Consider the following 20,250-nt stretch of genomic DNA (forward strand, 5'->3'; position numbering starts at 1 on the left):
AATCTCGGGTAAGAGAACGCGTTTACAAAGAGAAAAATCGATATAATTTCAGCAATTGACAGAGAGTTAAATTCTCTCTTGGAAAAACACACGGACGGTGACGGTCCCATTCTACATGTCCATGAGTCTCGACGGCAAATCAAACCTAAATCGCATCGCAGGAATAAAACGTGGACTTTTCCCGTCTAGCTGTATCACAGACTAACAGATTCCCTCTCTCGATCGCTTCATCCATTTTTATCAGGTCGCCGTTCGAATACGAGCTCTTTCTTGCAGCCTGTGAAATGATGGTGTAATTAGTTTTGTGAATTTAATCAACTATTGTGCTGAAGAAGTTCCTGGAATCTTTCAGAGTTCTCTGGAAATTGCTCCAGGCAAGACGGGGGTTTTAAAGGGCATCGCGGAAGATGTCGATGGATAGTACTGTATTGGATGATATAATACGGAGGCTATTGGAGGCGAAGGGAGCGAGGACTTTGCGGCAAGTGCAGGTGTCCGAGGCAGAAATCCGGCAACTCTGCCAGGCTTCCAAAGATATCTTTCTCAGCCAGCCTAATTTGCTAGAGCTCGAGGCCCCTATTAAGATCTGCGGTTAGTTTTCCGAATTCTTGTTCCTCTGCTTTCTTCATTTTCTTTTTCTGTTTAGGTCTGATGGGTTTAGTCGTTGTTCATAGTTTTCCTATTGTTTTCTGTTTTCCATTTTCTACTTAGGTTTAGAAAATTGGAGGCCTCGTTATCAATTGTGGCCGGCCTGAGTTGTTTTCCTGTATGTTCGTTTGGTGTTGTGGTTTTATTGTTGGTGGTCTCTGGCTTGATTCCTCGTATTTACATTAGTTCAGGGTGGTGTTCTGTTTTCTGGTTGAGCCCATTTGTAGATATGCTGCGTGAAATAACCCTAATCAGAATTTACTTTTGTTCTCTGGTTTTGTCATCCCTCGAAGTTTGTTAACGTTCTTGTGCAATAAATAAAATAGATGTTGCGAAATCTACCAAGTTTGTATTCTCTATCATATTTTTAGTGAAGCTCCTCTTTTGGGCTTCTTTGCTGCCGTCCAACGCTTGCACGGTCTAGCCCTTAAGTTTTATTGAAGGTAGATAGATGTTTTTTAGAAGTCCAGAAAGTTCGATGTTTTTCATTGAATTCATGATTATTGTAACAGTGGTCAGGAGACTGGAGGCTGCAATATTATAGAGTTTCCAACAAGTTTTTTGAAATATTAAAGAGTTATTTTAAGCCCATTTCATTTGGTGTTTTAACATTCTGGCCGCTGCTTCTTGTGACTTTTGAGCAATAAGCTGCTTGGGTAAAGTTGTTGTTGTTTTCAAAGAAGCACCTTAGTCGATAGAAGGCATAGCTTTGAATTACTCTTCTAGGTAATTTTGGAATGCAACGAGGCCAATGACGAGGCCAATGAAATTGCTCGCATAGTGACACTGTTTTTAGTTGCTTCTTTACGTTGAATATTCCTTTTTTCTGGGCATTATTTTAGATATGGTTAGCGGTACACCCTTCTCAAATGGTTTAGAATGTGTGTTTTTTTTTCTTTTTATTTTTAAAATGACGCTGCGACTCAGACTAGGATCTAGGTCAGAGATATCTTTCTTTAAGTTGTGTGTCCTGTTTGCAATTCGTGTGGATGGAGATGTTTAACATTAACATGTTTTCTCCAGCTTGTTGCACTTGATTTTTTTTTGATATTTATGATCTCTTATGCGAGCCAAATAACTTGATTTCGGTCTGCAGTGGCAAACTCCACGGGTTGATATATCATCACTTTTTAGAAATTTATATATCTGTGTATTGCCAAAATTTTAACCACTGTTCTCCAATTTCAGATGATAGACTGCTTAAGTTCATTCAAACTTGAACACGATAAATTAGGAGTTGACCTTATATCAACAATTAATTTGGATTCACAAATAGTGCTGCCTTATTTACTGTAGTTGTCCATAAGTAAAGGCGACAGCTACATATAATATGTTTGCCCTGAATTTTCTATTCATACATCGTGCTTCTGAAATTGCCATTGTAGTCCAAATTGATGCAACTAGCTCTTGTTGTGTTCTTCCTACTGGTGGATTCACAGTCATAATAAGGTCAGCTTAATGTGGGGCTTTTCTATTTATATTTTAGCAGTGGTACGAGTCACACCCTTAAAATGGGATTTGAGTATGTCGTCGCTGTTGTTTGTTCTTAATTGATGATGTGATCTGCAGTAGTTTAATATGAAGATATTTTTCTTTCTATTTATGTCTGCTTTGCTATTTTGTTGATGAAGATACACAGTTCTCCATTTATTATTATTTATTTTTTGATAGGTAATGGGCCGAAGCCTAGATTAATTATTGTTATTATTTATTGAGATTAATTCTTATGTGTTAAGTTCGAGTAGACTCGAATCCAAGACCTCCCATATGAGAGGTTCGCAAGTTACCATTGTGTTATAGGCTCTTGCCTAGTTCTCCATCTATTATTAAGTTTATTGCGCTCTCAAAACAAAAAATTAATATTATGATTTCTTATGCAAGTGAAATAAAATGATCAATTTATTCAAGGGATACACTGTGGCAGTTGAATTCTATCAGCACTATTGCTGTGTTTTATCAATGTCTTTACCATCCTAAAATTTTGGGTGTTTAAATTCCAACTCAAAACATACATGATAAAGTAGGATTTGGTCTCAGAAAGGTGCCACATGATTTTATGTTGATTTGTAAAGAACAAATCAATGGATTGCCTATAATAAAGATATTTGTATGCATTATATGTCGAGGAGTACACTTTTACACTGCAAATTGATGCAGTTATCTCCTGCTTTGTCTTTCTTACTGGTGTAATTGCAATTATAATAAAGATTAGTTTTTTGTGTACAACTTGTTCTGGGAAATTTTATCTTCGCAATCGAAAAATTTGGGCTTTCTAGTCGTTGTGCATGTTTATATATTTGTGTAGGATCAGTGTTACTGTTTACATGTTGGAAACTGGCTTTGATCTAACATTATTATCACCTGGAAAGTGGAAACTTAAGAGGTGCATTGATGAGTGAGAAATAGAGCATTATTTGCCTCTGGAATAGTTTAGAAAAAAAATTCAATGACTTCATTGTTTGGTGTAGATAAACTTATGTCCCAAGTATCACATGCCTTACTGAAATCCCACTATTTTATGCTGCAATTATGAATTATTATATTATATAATGTTCTCTTGCATGATTCTATCCCAGCTAGGTTTATTAGCGGTCTGTAAACTCTGTGTGAGATTCTATTAGGGAATTATTCCATCAACAAACGGTAGCAACATCAATCAGTTCTATTTAATGCAGAAATCTTGAAGTTCACAATCAATTCAGTTGAGTCCATTAACAATCTTCAGTCAAACCTGGATCTGAGTAGAACTTGAAATAACTTGTCTCCATAAAGGGTATGTAGCAGAAAGCATAAATCTGGGTTGAACTGGACTCCTGGGGAACAATTCAGTCAAATAACTAATAACAAAGATACAGATGATTTGTTATGTTTCTTTCATAACTTGGCAGTTACTGATCATTATTGAGTACCGAAAAATCAGCATAACATGCAGAAATAACAGATAATAGAAAATCTGCTAGACATGATTTATTCACTGGGCCAGAGTTGTTTTCTGAACATCCAATCACAAAATCTAGTAACATAGTTCCTGTAGCTGGGTAGACATCCAATGTGAATTCAGTTGGGCTTGTTCACTACCCGTGCCCAGATATTTGAAGAAATGATTCTTTGACCAAGCTACCAATATCCTTTTGTTGTATTCACCCCCAAAATAGTTGTCCCAAGGAGAGATCACTGAGATGCAAGGCCAACAAATTGGGTGCGATTTGGTGTCAGACATATATAAAGGTTGTCAAACGAGTTCAGACATACCCACCCTAATATTGCCGGTAAAAGGGGAGGTTTTCAGAACTATGAATAAAGAAAGGAAGTTCTAGTACTTCTCAATGATAACTCTGCTTATAATGTGTAATGTCCCCTTTTTAGCATTCATAGCATGATGTTGTCGTTAGCCTATTTCCCCACGGTCCCATAGGCTAACCAGGACATTAAAGGGGCTTAGAGGCCATTTGGCTTAGATAGTTTCAGTTGCAGGTCTTTTATGAGGGGTTTTGAGGCAATTTTGGGCATACTTACTATTTATAGTAAGTCATCTTGGATATGGTCGGACATCCAGTGGCAGCGGTATGTCGATGGTAATTGTTTAAAATCGGCAAGAAGACTTGTTTATCATTGATAAGATTTGTTATGCATTGATAAAGCTATTTTATAAAGTTAAATTTAAATATTTAATTTTATTAATGCATAGACTATAGTTTGTGGGAAATATTTAAATTAAAAGAGTCCCCTTTATTTTATAACACATTGGAGACATAAGTTACATAAAGGGAGTGATGTTTTATCTCACATTGAGAAAACGAAGGATTGAGCTCTTGTGAGAAACACTATAAAAGAAAGGGAAGAGCTTCTTTTTAGTATGCTTGGAAATATCAAAGAAATTGGGAAATTTTCTGGAGATTATGTCTTGGCCATATTTCATGAGCATTGTATTAGAAATTCCATTGCAATTAAGAAGATAATAGTTGCTGGTGTCATTTAAGCAATTCAATATCATTATTTATCAGCTAGTTAGTTTGCATACCAATTGTTTGTAAAAATGCCAGTTGGCTGTAGGTATTCATTTCTCATGCTTAGATCATATATATGCACTGAATATTGTCAAAATTAGTAGCACACTCATGTTAGGTCATTGTGTAGTCCATTTGGAGTCTTCTAGCACAAGATTCTCATTGATGCAAATTGAAGAAAGAGTCATTTAAAGCCAGCGAAAATACTATATCAGTCATACGTCCCTTGCATGTGAATTGTTTGATGAAATTCTTTGAGCTTTCATCAGCATTTTGAGAGCAGATTTGAGGAGGGTTATTACAGTGGAATCAGAGCGGTTTCCTGCCATCCTGTGGAGGTCTTATTGGGAATTTGGATTAGCCAAATAGAGAGAAAAATGTTTGACAAAATGAATGCCAGTTCAGATCAGGGAAAGGAAAGATTCTTACAGTTATTAGACACCTTAGCACAAGAACAGTGATCAGCAGAGTAGAGAGCACAGGAACAGAGTCAGAGATTGGAGCTTATGATGCAGATGATGGCTCGTCAAATGGGGTTGAATGCTAACGTAGGTGGAGGAAATAATCAGAATGGTAATAATCAGAATGGTAACAATTAGAATGGTAACAATCAGAATGGGAATAATTAGGATGGGACACATAATGGAGGTGAACAAGTTGGGAACAATTTCGGTCATGCACCCCAGCAAGCTAGGACAGTGAGTTCGAGGCCCATGATTCCCACATTTCCTCCTAGAGCTCCAGAGATCCCATACTAGAGCCCCAGATCACTGATATACAGGACTAGCTGAGGAGAGATTGGGAAGCCAGAGGTCCAGATTTTACTGCTGCAATTACCTTTAGGGAGTATATAGATGTGCGGATGAAACATATGCCTCGTGGACATGACAAGAACCAGAGCTATGAGCTACGGAAGAAAGTAGGGAAACTTCAATTACCATATTATGATGGCTCGGGGAAGTCTACAGCAAGAGCTTGGGTTCAAAGGCTTGACACATACTTTCAAATGAACCCTATGCCTAAGGAAGAAGCTATTAAGTATGCAGCAATTCACCTGGATGGGTTAGCACACGAGTGGTGGCATCATGGTATGGTCATTATGGGTCATGTACACATTACCTCATATGTGGAGTTTAAGAAGAGACTGATTGAACGTTTTGATAGGCCTAAGGATCGTACCTTCCCTATGACAGGCATAAACTTATATGAGGAGTTTAACAGACATGCTGATTCGATACAAGGAGACATTAGCATATCTTCAGGTAATGGTTTATCTGCATCATCTTCGCAGGTAGAAGGGGTTACAGACGTTGTGTAGGTTGAGCTAGAAGGTGATATCACAGGCACACCGGATTGTGCGATTGATACAGATAAGTGATTCAGTACAGTTGGGTTGGATGAAGTTACAGCAGTTGAGGATACTGTCATGTTTGAGGATAGTACAGTTGATCAGAAAGTGAGCATTCAGGACTTTGCAGAAAGTGAGTATTAGGCACAGTTGGATGCTTCTTCACATGAGATAAAGGCTAGTAGCTCTTTACTTGGTTTGGTACGCCAGCTGAAGACAAGGGACAAGAATATTGTCACGGCTTTATCTCATCATGATAGGATACATGGATTGATTGAGAATCACATTTGGATGATTCAATTGCAGGAGAGACAGAAAGGAGTCACAACAGGTTCTTCTTGTGACGACTTACAACAAATCAAGGAAGGCATGGAGGCAATGAAGTTGGCTCTCCAGGATTCTGAGAGACATGTGGACGAGCGTTGTCTTGAGGTGAGTTCAGTTTGGGAGTTAGCGCATATAGCAGGGACTTAGTTTCCTTTTACAGTCAGGTCACATATTGATGATGATATGAGTACGTCTAGCATTCACACTCCGGATTTAGAGACTATAGACAGGTGCGTGAAGTCAGTTGGTATTGTTCACATTACTCAGGTGAGAAGTTTACTTGAATTGCCAGTTGGTTTCCGTTCATGGATTAGATGTTGGGATCCTTATCTTAGTACTTGGGATCGTTTTGACCGGAGATATTTATCATTCTTTGGTAGTAGTATCTGTTGCACCATCATGGACTTGATTAGTAGCTTGCCAGGTGTAGTTCTCATCCATGCCAACAACTTGTTTGATGCTGGAATTAGTTTTTACACACTTTTGTTGGGCATTGTTCATGTATCTAGTCGACCATTCTTGTTGGAATGGGCTGATGATCTCTCAGATATGACAAAGTTTACAGAAGAGTCCCAGGATCTGATTATTACAGATTACACCCAGAGGGATGTTGTGGACAGTTTTGAGGACTTAGTCTCCTCAACAGTTTCCTTTGATACAGAGGTTTATGTTGATGCCTCAGTCACTCCGTTTGATGATACAAGTTCAGCAGTTGGACTGCAAAATTTGGATGGCAGTATTACAGATGATAGCCATTTTGAGGTTACTCCTTTGGATAGTGTACCAGGGGTAGAGTATATGAGTTTGAGAGTATATATAGTCAGCACAATCATGTGTCTAGTCAGCTGAGAGTTTGCGAACGAGACATTTCTATCGCTTGCGAGCATTTTGATGTTGCTCGTCAGTTGTTAGCAGTTTATGGATGGGGTTCTCCTGCTAGTGATGAGCAGGGAGGCAGTTATCTTTCCTTCACAGAGATCCACTCTTTATGGGAGGCTATTCGGATTCTGAGACAGAATTATATGTAGTTGGTAGCTGATAGAGATTATCTTATGAAGTGGGGCAGTACAGCATATGACGCATTATTGGTCAAGGAAGATGAGGTGAGTAAGCTTACTCAACAGCTTGAGGTGACTTCTGAGTTTCTTGAGAGTACACAGTTGGCTTTCGAGGAGTCACAATTTCATTTAGCTGAGGTGACCGTGGAGTTGGAACGACTTCAGTCTTTACTAGATTCTGTACAGTCACTGACCGTGGTGTCTGGTGATCCGAGGATGTCCATGGTTGGGGTTGATAGGGGCAGTGGAGATGAGGATATATCTATCCATGACACTAGTATTGGCATATTTGGTCCGTTTCCACTGGAGGCAGGTTCAGCTGAGTTGGGCGCTGCAGCTGAGCATTGTGATATGTTTGACTTGGAGGGCACAAAGACTAGTGATGTTGTTGTTGATTCTGCACTCTTGGCTATATCATCCTCTGACTTAGCTGATGATCAGTCACAGTTGGTTGTATCACGTTTGTAAGATGAGTCTTTGACTGGGATTGGTTCTTTTTATCGGCATTATATTCTAGGATATGTTCATCAGTTTGCTTTTGATCCATGTGTTGAGGAGTTGATGGCAGACATGTTTGGTCTGGGGTCTCGTTTTTGCTATCTACCGTGTAATGACTATTCACCATCAGCAGTGCATGGGTGTTATGGTTATGAGACAGTGACCGGTGATTTGCAGAGTTGTGTTAATTGCAGTAGGTGTGCAGTGTGTAGATTCTCTATATTTGGTGCAGTTTCATGTAGGAGTATTCATCGTTGTTGCAGAATTGTATTGTACATTCCACATAGGCTAGTGGGATGTGTTGATGGTATTTACTATGTTGGCAGTTTGGGTTATCTACTCTACTTGGGTTCTGATATTTCGAGAGCTTGTTTCTCATGGGTTCTTGACTTTGGAATTTGGGTGAGTTGTATTCGCCAATTTGATTATGGATTCCTCTTAGTTAATTTTCAGAGGTTGTTGCAAGAGCCTATGTTGACTGACAGCAGTATAGTTCATGACTATATTTGGGATCCAAGTGGATTGATTGGGTTGTTGTTCAACCATTGCTTGGGGACAAGCAATTTTGGGAAGGGCGGACTGTAATGTCCCCTTTTTAGCATTCATAGCATGATGTTGTCGTTAGCCTATTTCCCCATGGTCCCGTAGGCTAACCAGGACATTAAAGGGGCTTAGAGGCCATTTGGCCTAGATAGTTTTAGTTGCAGGTCTTTTTGAGGGGTTTTGAGGCAACTTTGGGCATACTTACTATTTATAGTAAGTCATCTTGGATATGGTCGGACATCCTGTGGCAGCGGTATGTCGATGGTAATTGTTTAAAATCGGCAAGAAGACTTGTTTATCATTGATAAGATTTGTTATGCATTGATAAAGCTATTTTATAAAGTTAAATTTAAATATTTAACTTTATTAATGCATAGACTATAGTTTGTGGGAAATATTTAAATTAAAAGAGTCCCCTTGATTTTATAACACATTGGAGACATAAGTTACATAAAGGGAGTGATGTTTTATCCCACATTGAGAAAACGAAGGATTGAGCTCTTGTGAGAAACACCATAAAAGAAAGGGAAGAACTTCTTTTTAGTATGCTTGGAAATATCAAAGAAATTGGAAATTTTTTTGGAGATTATGTCTCAATAGTTTGAAGGACGAAATCCCTTCAAGCTGGAAATCTTGACGCCATTGAAAGATTGTCTTGAGATTTAACATGGTAGCAGTCCGAAAAAGCGGATATGAAAAAGCAGTCCGAAAAAGCGGAACCGGAAAAGTAGGCTGAAAAAGCAGTCCGAAAAAGTGGAACCGAAAAAGCAGGCTGAACAAGCAGTTCATAAAAGCAGTTCAAAAAGTAGATCCGAAAAAAGCAGTTCGAAAAAGCAAATTGGAAAAGCAAAGCAGAAGGGGCAGCATTGAAGGAAATTATTACAGCCATCTACAACCAGGTTCCTTTGTTAGTATTGTTTTTAGGGCATTATAAGTTTCAGCTGTAAGTGTGCATTATACCAGCATTATCATTTTGTAATCCATGTAAATGCCAAAAGTCTTGGCCATATTTCATGAGCATTGTATTAGAAATTTCATTGCAATTAAGAAGATAATAGTTGCTGGTGTCATTTAAGCAATTCAATATCATTATTTATCAGCTTGTTAGTTTGCATACCAACTGTTTGTAAAAATGCCAGTTGGCTGTAGGTATTCATTTCTCATGCTTAGATCATATATATGCACTGAATATTGTCAAAATTAATAGCACACTCATGTTAGGTCATTGTGTAGTCCATTTGGAGTCTTCTAGCACAAGATTCTCATTGATGCAAATTGAAGAAAGAGTCATTTAAAGCCAGCTAAAATACTATATCAGTCATACGTCCTTTGCATGTGAATTGTTTGATGAAATTTCTTAAGCTTTCATCAGCATTTTGAGAGCAGATTTGAGGAGGGTTATTACATAATGTTGCTGAAATGATATCAATATCTGTGTAATCTAGTCACTTCTCCTCTAGCCGGCATGTTGCTAGTTCCCCCTGACTGTGATTTCCGAGCTTCACTCACAGCTTTTCCTTAAACATTTTTTTCTTTGTAATAAATATTGTTTAACAAAATATACATAAATTCAGTTTCTTAGGACAATATGAGACCACACAGGATTAGCTATTCATAATAAAGCTATACAAAAGACTTCTATACAAAACTGTCCATGTCTGATATACAGATATAGAAAATATTGCTTTTAATTATTCATAATTTAATACTATAGCTGTACTTATACTCAAATTACAAAATATAGCTAATATTCAAAACTGTCAACATTTAAAATACTGCACGGTTGTCCTTATCAGTTTTTATTGAGGCTGTAAGTATCTCCTTCATTCCAGTCCAGTGGTGGATCAATCTCATATGCTTCATCACTTTATTACACCATCTCTACAATAGATTTATAAAATCATCACCTTGGTTAATATGGAATCTAGCCTCACTTTGCAGGCCAAGGTCCTTCTTTATTGTCTTTTCTGGCATTTGATCCTCGTCTTCATCCAAAATTTTAGGTAGCTTTGCAAGAAAGGAATTTTCTCAATTTTATTGAATGATCACATTTGACCATTTTTGATTTCAGCTTTCTTAACCTCCACTGTGCTCTTGTTGAGCTGCTTTAAGAATTTACTTTTAGAAAATTCCATAGTTAAGGTTCCCTGCACGGCTACATTAAAAATCTGAATCTTTTTGCAGACTCAGTGTCTCTTAGACCACTATTCAAGGTGCTTTAGTTATTTATTTGACTGATTTGTTAAGGCTTGGGGTGTAATTGATTGCCCAGACTGATTACAGTGCCCGAGTTCAAAGCACAGTGCTGGGAAAATTGTCAAATAGACCATATGTCTTGATTGTCTCAGACCAAGCAATCTTTGTGTCCAGGGTGCTATGCTGAATCATATGGGGATTTACTTCAACCCTTTGAATTGAAGAGGTCTAATATTCTCACCTCTTCATACCTGGCAAGAACCTTACTCAATTGTTTGTATTATTAATAATTATGAAAGATTTTGCATTACTCAATTGTGCATCATCTCAATGCCAATTGTGCATTGGCTTAAAGTTTGTGGATTTTTTAGGTTGTTGTTTTCTTACTCATTCCACATTCTTGTTTTTCAACCCATTTACTAGTGGCGTATTGGAAGTGGAATCTGCACTTGATTCTATGAAATAACCTCATCGGTGGATTTTATTCTCAATGTAAGCCTTTTAATCCTTTAATTGGTAAATCATTCCATTGGATTGCCCTATAACTCCTCATTTGATTCATTTTTAATTTGTTATGTGATGATTTGCTTCCTGATTTCTTCAGTCACACCATTGTTTCAGCCTTCCTCCAATTTTGAACCTTCTTTTTTAATTCTTATTGTAAACTGCAAAATTTCTAAAACAACTCTCATGATCTTTGTATGTGATTTTATCTCTCATTTCTCTCCATTCTTCATTTTGTATGTTTGCATACGGTCCCACCATATCCACAATTTCATCTATGCCTACAAGCTGTCAATTTCTGTCATCTTGGATCCTATATTCTATTGTTTCAATGAAAGATTTACTCTGGATTCTGTGTTCAATCTTGTTATGAGTTAGGTTGTAAGTTACCTAGAAACTGTAAAATACTAAATCTGTTTTTATCCTTTGTCATGCCAAAGATTGAATATATGGAAAGTGATATGGACAGCTGAATGGAAGTGTCACATTTAGGGATGTAATGAGCTTTAATTCTTAATTATACTGGCACACTTGGATGTTTTGTTTTAATAGAATGTGTATAACAGAATATGGATTTATTATGTTAGTGGAGAAAACAATTCTTTTGAGCGTCAAATTTTCTTCTATAAAATAGTTCAATGGTCATGAAAGAGGCATGTTTTCACCCATGTCAAAATAGTTAACGTTCTTTACAAATATAATTATATGTTTCAGGAATAACCTAAACTGAAATTTTAGTTGGGTATTGATTTAATGAAACATCATTAGTATCTTATGATTTGTAAGGTAGGTTTATTCTGATTGTTTGACTTTGAATAATAAATATGGTACACACTAATTTTTAATTTTTGTGACATTCTTGTTTGTGATTTTGTTTGATCATTGTCACATTGTGGGAGTTTAGGCATTAGCTGATGATAATATTTTTACATGTTACCCATGGATTGCTTGGTAAACCTTGAGTGAGGTTATGAGCTTCCTTTTAATGCATTGTAGGGTGTGGATCTTGTAAAAATGGGTCATACTTGAATTTTCCTTATGATAGTTGCAGGGTACACCACAACTTTGACATGCTGTTGGAGTTAATGGATCACCTTAGTTAGCCAAGGGTGATTTGAAGTTTAACCAAATTGTTAGCAAGGGCACCATTACTGTTACATCACAGCTCCTTGGACACTGAATTTTCTAAGGTATTTGTAAATTTGGTTATCACATACTGGGCCAAAAACGAGGTTTAGCTAGTCAATGTCAAACACTGCAGATGTGACTCTCTTGAAATATTTTTTTGGCAGGCTATACAGTCGTTCCTATCTCCGTTTCATTTTCTCCAACTTTTTTGGTTTGTTGATTTTTCCCAAATGCATTTCTGTGAGTCTCTTCTGCTATCGGGCGTTCTGCATTGTACCATTTTCCTTGCTGTTTATGTGCAGTTATTTCATGCTGCATTTTTCTGATTCTTTCTGCAAATTTATGTGCATCAATTATTACACAGCGGCACCTTATTGAGTTAATACTCTAGACTCTAAATAGATGGTGACTTCCAAGGCTGTGGATAATTGACTCTCTACCTTAATTTTGCTTCTGCATTTGCTTTTGAAGACATTCCAATAAGTCTAACGTCCACGGTAATTATGAAAAATGTGAACGAAAAATTGTGGAACCGGAGACTTCGCTAGATATACAGAGAAGATTCAAATTCTTGATTTCACTATATGGTATAAGTGATAAGCAATTGACATTTAAGTATGACTTTTATTGTTTGAGTAGTTGTGATTTCGGGAATTCACATGACTGCATAACCTTTGTTGTACACTGTGTATCACTGATGTGATTGGGTTATTACCTAGTTTGATACCTATATAGTATAAACATATTTTGGTCATGTTAAAGTCTTTAATGTAATGCCATACCATAAAATGAAATGATGATAACTTTTCTTTACTTCCCAAGATACGTGCACTACAAAACAAGTTGACTTCCTAAAGTAGATGGTATTAGATGGAAATTCACGAATCAGCTTGCTATAATACATTGCTATAGCTTTAGTCCAATTAGAGAGAGATTACTATAGTTTATTACATTTTTTATATTAGATTGAATTTTTCATCATCGATAACTTTTAATATAGATTTATTCTAAAATATTGAATCATAATGACAACTTAACTTTTATCCATGCGTAATTCTTGATTCCAAATGATTTTTATTCCATTTTTTGATTTAGGATCATTTTCATTACACTGCGTAAGCTTAAGAACTTCCATTTGAATATGTGGGGTGTGGATTTTTTAAAAATGGGTTCTACCTGAATCTTTCTAGTACTAATTACACAACAATCTTGCTACGTCTGCTAAGAGTTATTGGCACTTTATTTTGCCACTGTCTAACGAGGTTGGCATTATGGTTTGCCTCAGAACCCCTTGAAGTGTTTAAATTTTGTTAGTTATTGTAATGTGTGGATATGGTATTGTACAAACATTTTGAATTATTCAACATTAAGTTTTACTGTTTTCAAATCTCCAAGGTGACACGCCAGATATATTGAGTTGGACATAAAGAATTCAGGACATATGGGTGCAATTAGAAGCTCATTAAGAGAATAGAAAAAATGTTTGGACAATGAGCTTACAGAATTGTATGAATGCAATATGCTTATTGGAATGACTCGGAAAGGCACTGATATACTTTCCTTGGTGTTATATCTTGCAATTAAGAGGCAATGCTATATTTTGTCACCACATATCAAGTTGCATGTTTGGTTTTGAAGTTTGGGTATGCAATTTAACAATTTTCACTTTGTTTGGCCCCCATATAAAGATACCACAATACATTGTGCAATAGAGGCATATTGGTTGACACTCTTGGGAGTTGGATTTTAAATTCTCCTCATCCTGTTACTGTATTTAGGATTTCTCTGTGACAAGGGATACACGTTGGAGCACACAAAGCCAAATCCTTACTTATTTGTGTGGATAAAGGAGTATGTGTTAATGTTTTAGCCCAGATATTAGATAAACAGCAATAAAGAAGAGTAAAACAGTACACAAAAGACTCAAAAAATTTATCCTGGGAAAACCCTTTCACTTGAAGGGAAAAACCCAGCCACACCAGCAAAATATCTTTTATTGATCATAAAAAATTCAACTACATACGCTTCCACTTGATTGATTTACAATATACCAATCAATAACATAAATAGATTTTATATGGCTCTTCATCTTTCACACGAAGGTCTCTTCGAGTCCCAAAAATAAGACCCTTCATATTTCTACACATTAACACTTCACATTTCCATACGCATGCCTCTTCGCATGACGTATGACACATGTCCTTTCTTATATAATATTAACTTAAATATTTTCACAGATGTCTCTTTAAGCTGAAGGTGACCATAACGGTCATAAGAAAAATAATTCCATTTTATAAGAGCAGATATAAAGATCTCTATTGCAGCTGCAAACTTCAACAGTATTTATCCCAATTTTGCATAATTGAAGAACCTGCAACCTGTTGAAATTGGCTTTGATACAACAGTCACAGTTTTAGAATGTAACTTATAATATATTGCAGTGAAGAAAAGTAGGGAATTAAAAATTAAAACATTCATATTTGAGGAAGTATCTTTATTGCGGGTTGCAAGTAAATAGAGCTTTGGCCAATGTATGTATTATCATTCATGAGCATCTTTCCCATACTTCCCTGAAACATGCAAACATCACAATTGAGTGAAGATATTAAATTTCCATACTCAAAAAAAATTGCCCTTTTACATATTTGATTGCAGTCTTGTAGACATAGCAACCTCTTCATCTCTATATGGTGTCGCCCTCCTCAATAAGGAAAGTACCGATATGTTGTAATATTTGGGAAACAAGGCAATTGTATGGAGATGCGAAGGTCTAGTCATCTGTTCCAATGGTAATTACTGATTTTATGCTCTTTGAAGAATGCTTTTGTAGGGTTACTCTCCTTGAGTTTTATTATGGTCTTTTTATTATTATCATGGAGTCCATATTATAAACTTCATCTCAATCTGATTGAGTTTGTATCAACATATCTAATCATTCATCTAGTGAGCTTCATTGAATTCAAAACATATTCCACGGGCCCACCAATTGTCATATCATATGACACTTTAAACCTTTTTTTGGCTCTCTTTGAATTTGATTGCCAATAGACACTCTTTACCATGGTGCTTGATGACTTCCATTTCCAAGCTACCCAAGATGATTATGTGATGCAAATTGGTTTTCGATTATCTAAAATGGTATATAAAATAAATTAAAAAGTAGACAGTAAAATAATTAAAAATATATTGGAAAATAAAATTATCTTTAACTACTTGAAGTTGGAGAAGGTTTTGAAGATGGCCTATGACATGATTTGTCACAAACAATTGAATCTCCTTCGTCTCAATGTAGATTTCTTTGACCCACTAAATTTTTGTGCCAATTAGATGTATTATCAAGTTGAGGGAGCGGGTGCCATGTAGGGTCAACTAATAAGCCCATATGTACCAAAAATTAAAAATATATTGGAAAATAAAATTATCTTCAACTACTCGATGTTGGAGAAGGTTTTGAAGATGGCCTATGACATGATTCGTCACAAACAATTGAATCTTCTTAGTCTCAATGTAGATTTCTTTGACCCACTAAATTTTTGTGCCAATTAGATGTATTATCAAGTTGAGGGAGCAGGTGCCATGTAGGGTCAACTAATAAGCCCATATGTGCCCGCCACTATTAAATTAGTTGCTATACCATTTTTTTGTTTGTTTGTCATGATTCGAACAATTTTTATGAGATCCACAGTATCAATGTATTGTGTGAAACTATTGACAATGAAGTTTGCATCCTTCAGTGTCCCTTTATAATTGACTGAATAGAAGACATCATCCCTTTAAGGGACACTGCCATGACTTTGGTGAGTGGTCTATTTTTGTGATCCTTCCATTAGAAATGTTTGTGCAGTGTTTACATAGCTAACTCATTTCAAATAGGGAAATTAGCTCAGATTCTAAATGCTAGTCACCCCACCTGTTGGGGATGGCGGGACAGGTTTTTGGGATTGGAGGTCAAATGGCCTTGATTTGGGGGTGCCAGTTGGTTGGTTGGTTGGTTGGTTGCGGGGGATGCTTTATATACTCTATAGTATACATTTAGAATTTAAAATGCCATTTAAGAAAATGTGTGTAAGACTATTAAGAAGTAAAAAACTAAATAGAAAAATTGCAAATGCCAAATACTAAATACTTGAACATTGAACATCAAATTACTAATTAGAAATTAAAATGCTGAATCAGCGAACAAAAGGTTTTTTATTATATCAAAAATAGTGTAAAGATGATTACAATGAGTAGCATGATATCAAAACAAGTACAAAATGTAGTGAAGGGAGGCAGATGGCACTGTATATACCATAAACTATACATTTAGTACTTAAAATGTTAGTTTTGAAAATATGGGTAAGAGGACCATAAAGAAATAAAACACTTAATAGAAAAATTGCAAATGCCAAATACTAATTACTTGAATATTGAACAATGAACTTTGAACATCAAATTACCAATTAGAAAAGAAAATGCTGAAAAAAATTGTCGAATTGGTGAACAGAAGATTTTGTATTATATCAAAAATATCTTAAAGATGATTACAATTTGTAGCATGATATCGAAACAAGTACAAAATGTAGTGAAGGGAGGCAGATGGCGCTGTATATACTATATACTATGCATTTAGTACTGAAAATGCTAGTTAAGGAAACATGTGGAAGGCTATTAACTTGTAAGAAGTAAAATGCTGAGTAGAAAAATTGCAAATGCCAAATACTAAATACTTGGAACATATTTAATGTTTTTGGTGTGCAAATTGAATGAAGCCCAAAACTAAATATAAGAGCATGCAATTTTTTAAAATCTTTTAAAATTTGTTGACCACCTAGGAATGCCTAGACATCCTCGGAATGGTCGAGGGATGCTTGTGCATCTCGCTCCCTGTTCTGGGAATGCCGGAATGTCTCTGTGTTCTGCTGGTGAATGGATGGTGGTGGGGAAACTTGGGTGCCGTCCCCACATCCCGGAGAAGTCCCCATCCCAGGACAGGCGGGTTTACCGTCAGGGATGCATCCCCGGGTTTCATTGGATTCTTGTCATTGACAATTAACAGAAAGGATATATCTACAATCGAAATATAGAGCCAGGTTATCTGAATTATGCTTGCTAGTTAGTAGCTATTCCATCAGAGTACAGAGCATAAATGTATAAACTTATTACTGTGGTAAAAATATAGAAATACAGCACTGTGTTTGAAAGGGCTTCAGCATGCACATCATGTTGTGAATTTATGAAGCATTATGTTTCAAGATTGATTGATATCTAAAAGGTTTTATTCTGGATAGAATTCTTGCTCAACAATTAAATGCATGTATCTTTCTGATTGACTCCACAGGGGATATCCACGGTCAATATTCGGACCTATTAAGGCTGTTTGAGTATGGTGGATTTCCACCAGCAGCAAATTATTTGTTTCTAGGTGATTATGTAGATCGTGGAAAGCAGAGTATAGAGACAATATGCCTCCTGCTAGCATACAAGATAAAATACCCAGAAAACTTCTTTCTCCTGAGAGGAAATCATGAATGTGCTTCTATCAACAGAATTTATGGCTTCTATGATGAATGTAAGCGCCGGTTCAATGTTCGTCTGTGGAAAATTTTCACAGACTGTTTCAACTGTTTGCCTGTTGCTGCACTTATTGATGAAAAAATTCTGTGTATGCATGGAGGCTTATCTCCTGAGTTGAATGACTTGAGTCAGATCAGGAATATTTCTCGACCAACAGATGTACCAGATCAGGGATTGTTGTGTGACCTCCTCTGGGCTGATCCCGATAAAGATGTTGAAGGCTGGGGGGAGAATGACCGAGGTGTCTCATACACCTTTGGAGCTGACAAGGTTAATGAATTATTACAAAAGCATGACCTCGACCTTATCTGTCGTGCACATCAGGTTTTTCTCTTCGATTTTCTCTCTGCTTTCTCAGAGTTGTGAAAATATTTTGGTTGCATTTTATCAATTAGTTTAATGTGTACGATACTGGTATTTATTTTACAGGTTGTGGAAGATGGTTATGAGTTCTTTGCCAAGAGGCAGCTTGTTACTATCTTTTCAGCCCCCAATTATTGTGGGGAATTCGATAATGCTGGGGCCATGATGAGTGTTGATGAAAGTCTGATGTGCTCGTTCCAAATTTTGAAACCTGCCGAGAAAAAGGGTAAACTCGGATTTAGTACTATAAGTGTACCAAGGCCAGCCACACCAGCAGCCCGTAAGGTGAGCTATTATACAAGCTAGTTCATTATTCTTTGTGGGTTACATGTTCGTTTGTCCTGAAAAGAAGTCTGGGAAAGGAACAAACCTATTTATGAACTTTGCTTGATTGCGAGTATGGGTTTCACCATGTTATAAATTCCTGAATATGTAAATCAGTTGGAAGATTATGTGCCCAACTTGGTTTGTGTATGTTACAATTTATTCAATGCACTGGTAGCCCCAACTAAAACAGCAGAATTTATTCTCTGCTGAAGTACCAGGTAAGACTGAACTACCCCACAGGTTCTTCTCAGAAATCATATCAAGGCCTGCAAGAAATTTAAAACTGTGAGCCTTTTTGGCTACTCATCCATTTCATGTTTTTTAGTAGTTATCTGGGTGTAAATTTAAACTGATCCAAATTGTAATGAGCAATGCAATTCTTATGCATAGTTTTTTGTAAGACACCAGTAAATGCTTATTCCACGTGTGGCTAGTGTAATTCTATAAAGTAATGGTTCTTTTATCCTTACTTAAAATATTGTTGGTTATTGTTGTGTTGTTTGTTGTTTGAATGCGAGCTGTAAGTGGAAGTGGTAAGAAGTAATTTTTATTGATGAAACAAGTTTGAAATCCAGGGACCCAGAGGTTAGAAGATGAAAATTAGCTCCTCCTGCATCGGTGCAATCTCTCTGGATTTGGCTTGTTGGCATAGCCAATTAAATCAAAGAAATATGAATTTGAGCTGGTGCTGCCAAGAGTTCACAAATTTTGTGTTTATTGATCAATGACTTGAATATCAGCTCTTAGGAGCATTCTTTTGTGTGGAATATTGAAGATAAATAAGAATAGCCAAGATGGATATATAGGACATGACAAGTTCACTAAAAAATGGAAGAAACTAAGAATATTTGAAATTGTTAAAATGTAAAATATCAAGCGCAAGCTTAGCTTTGTGAGAAGCTATTTGTCAGCTCATTTATGGAAGAGCTGGCTTTCATTTCAAGGGTCTGGCTTTCATTTCAAAGTTCAAACATCTAGTTGTGCCTCTGTATTTTCATACATGGGCAAGAAGCATTGGCTTTGATAAAATCTGTTGAGTTGTTTCTGCATACATTATTTATGTTGGTCAATGCTTTGTAGAAAACTTGTTGAGTCATCCTTACCAGTTTCTATTTGTTCTCTGCTGTACACGCTATGTGATCAGCTAACACTGGACCTTGTAATGGATTACATTTAAAGTAACTAGACCTTGTAATGGGTTATGTTGGAAATATGTAATGCTTTTCAGAGCTTACATTAGCTGTTGGGATCAAGTCATACTGATTCAGAATGCATTTGGAAAGCTATTCAGAGTCATATATACAAAGTTACAAACTAGCCATTAAATTTCAGACATGGTTGTTATAGATGTGACAGAATGAAATGAGGGATCAAGTCATACAGAGTCCAGATGTATTTGAAATTTTTTAAATTAAGTATTGCTTAGGTTTTTGAGTTATTTTTGGCCAGAAACTTGTATAGTCAGAACTGTCTGTAAACGATTGGTAAATCGTGTCTATGTGGGCATGTGTTGTTGGTCAACCTCACGTTTGTTGTCTTCAAGTTTTCAGAAAAAACTTATGGGAGCAGTGTTGCAAGAGTGATAGTATCAATTGTAATAAACATTTATCCAAAACATTTGATGACCCAAAATTTCAACTCCCTTTTCAAGTATATGCTGGCATAATCATCTTTTCGAAATGTTTCATGAAGGCAAAATTTCAACCCTTATTCTAACATCTTCCTAGTGGAGCCCTGTGCCAACCGT

At 36.4% G+C, this 20,250-nt stretch overlaps 1 protein-coding gene across 2 annotated transcripts; it reads left to right on the top strand.

Annotated features, from left to right (window-relative positions):
- Positions 1–53: 53 nt before the first annotated feature.
- On the top strand, positions 54–19,716 carry LOC149548387 (serine/threonine-protein phosphatase PP1-like). 2 transcript variants are annotated; one of them, XM_089792467.1, is made up of 4 exons: positions 54–591; positions 17,578–18,137; positions 18,243–18,461; positions 19,079–19,716. In XM_089792467.1, exons 1-4 carry the CDS (start codon positions 408–410, stop codon positions 19,091–19,093), a joined length of 978 nt encoding a protein of 325 aa, XP_089648593.1. In that variant the 5' UTR covers positions 54–407; the 3' UTR covers positions 19,094–19,716. The 2 variants fall into 2 exon arrangements, with proteins under 2 accessions (XP_089648593.1, XP_089648592.1); XM_089792466.1 differs by lacking the exon at positions 19,079–19,716 and having other exon boundaries at positions 18,243–18,890.
- The last annotated feature ends 534 nt before the right edge of the window (positions 19,717–20,250 follow it).

Source organism: Cupressus sempervirens, chromosome 7 (assembly GCF_028749045.1).
Source record: "Cupressus sempervirens isolate cs-2001-9-10 chromosome 7, ASM2874904v1, whole genome shotgun sequence".
Taxonomy (NCBI): domain Eukaryota; kingdom Viridiplantae; phylum Streptophyta; class Pinopsida; order Cupressales; family Cupressaceae; genus Cupressus; species Cupressus sempervirens.

What these genes read in the sequence shown, in the direction of transcription:
- LOC149548387 (XM_089792466.1), top strand. Translation starts at nt 408, where the DNA reads ATGTCGATGGATAGTACTGTATTGGATGATATAATACGGAGGCTATTG. An exon ending in GGCCCCTATTAAGATCTGCG is followed by an intron (nt 592 to 17,577) that starts GTTAGTTTTCCG and finishes TTGACTCCACAG; the next exon opens with GGGATATCCACGGTCAATAT. An exon ending in TTATCTGTCGTGCACATCAG is followed by an intron (nt 18,138 to 18,242) that starts GTTTTTCTCTTC and finishes TTTATTTTACAG; the next exon opens with GTTGTGGAAGATGGTTATGA.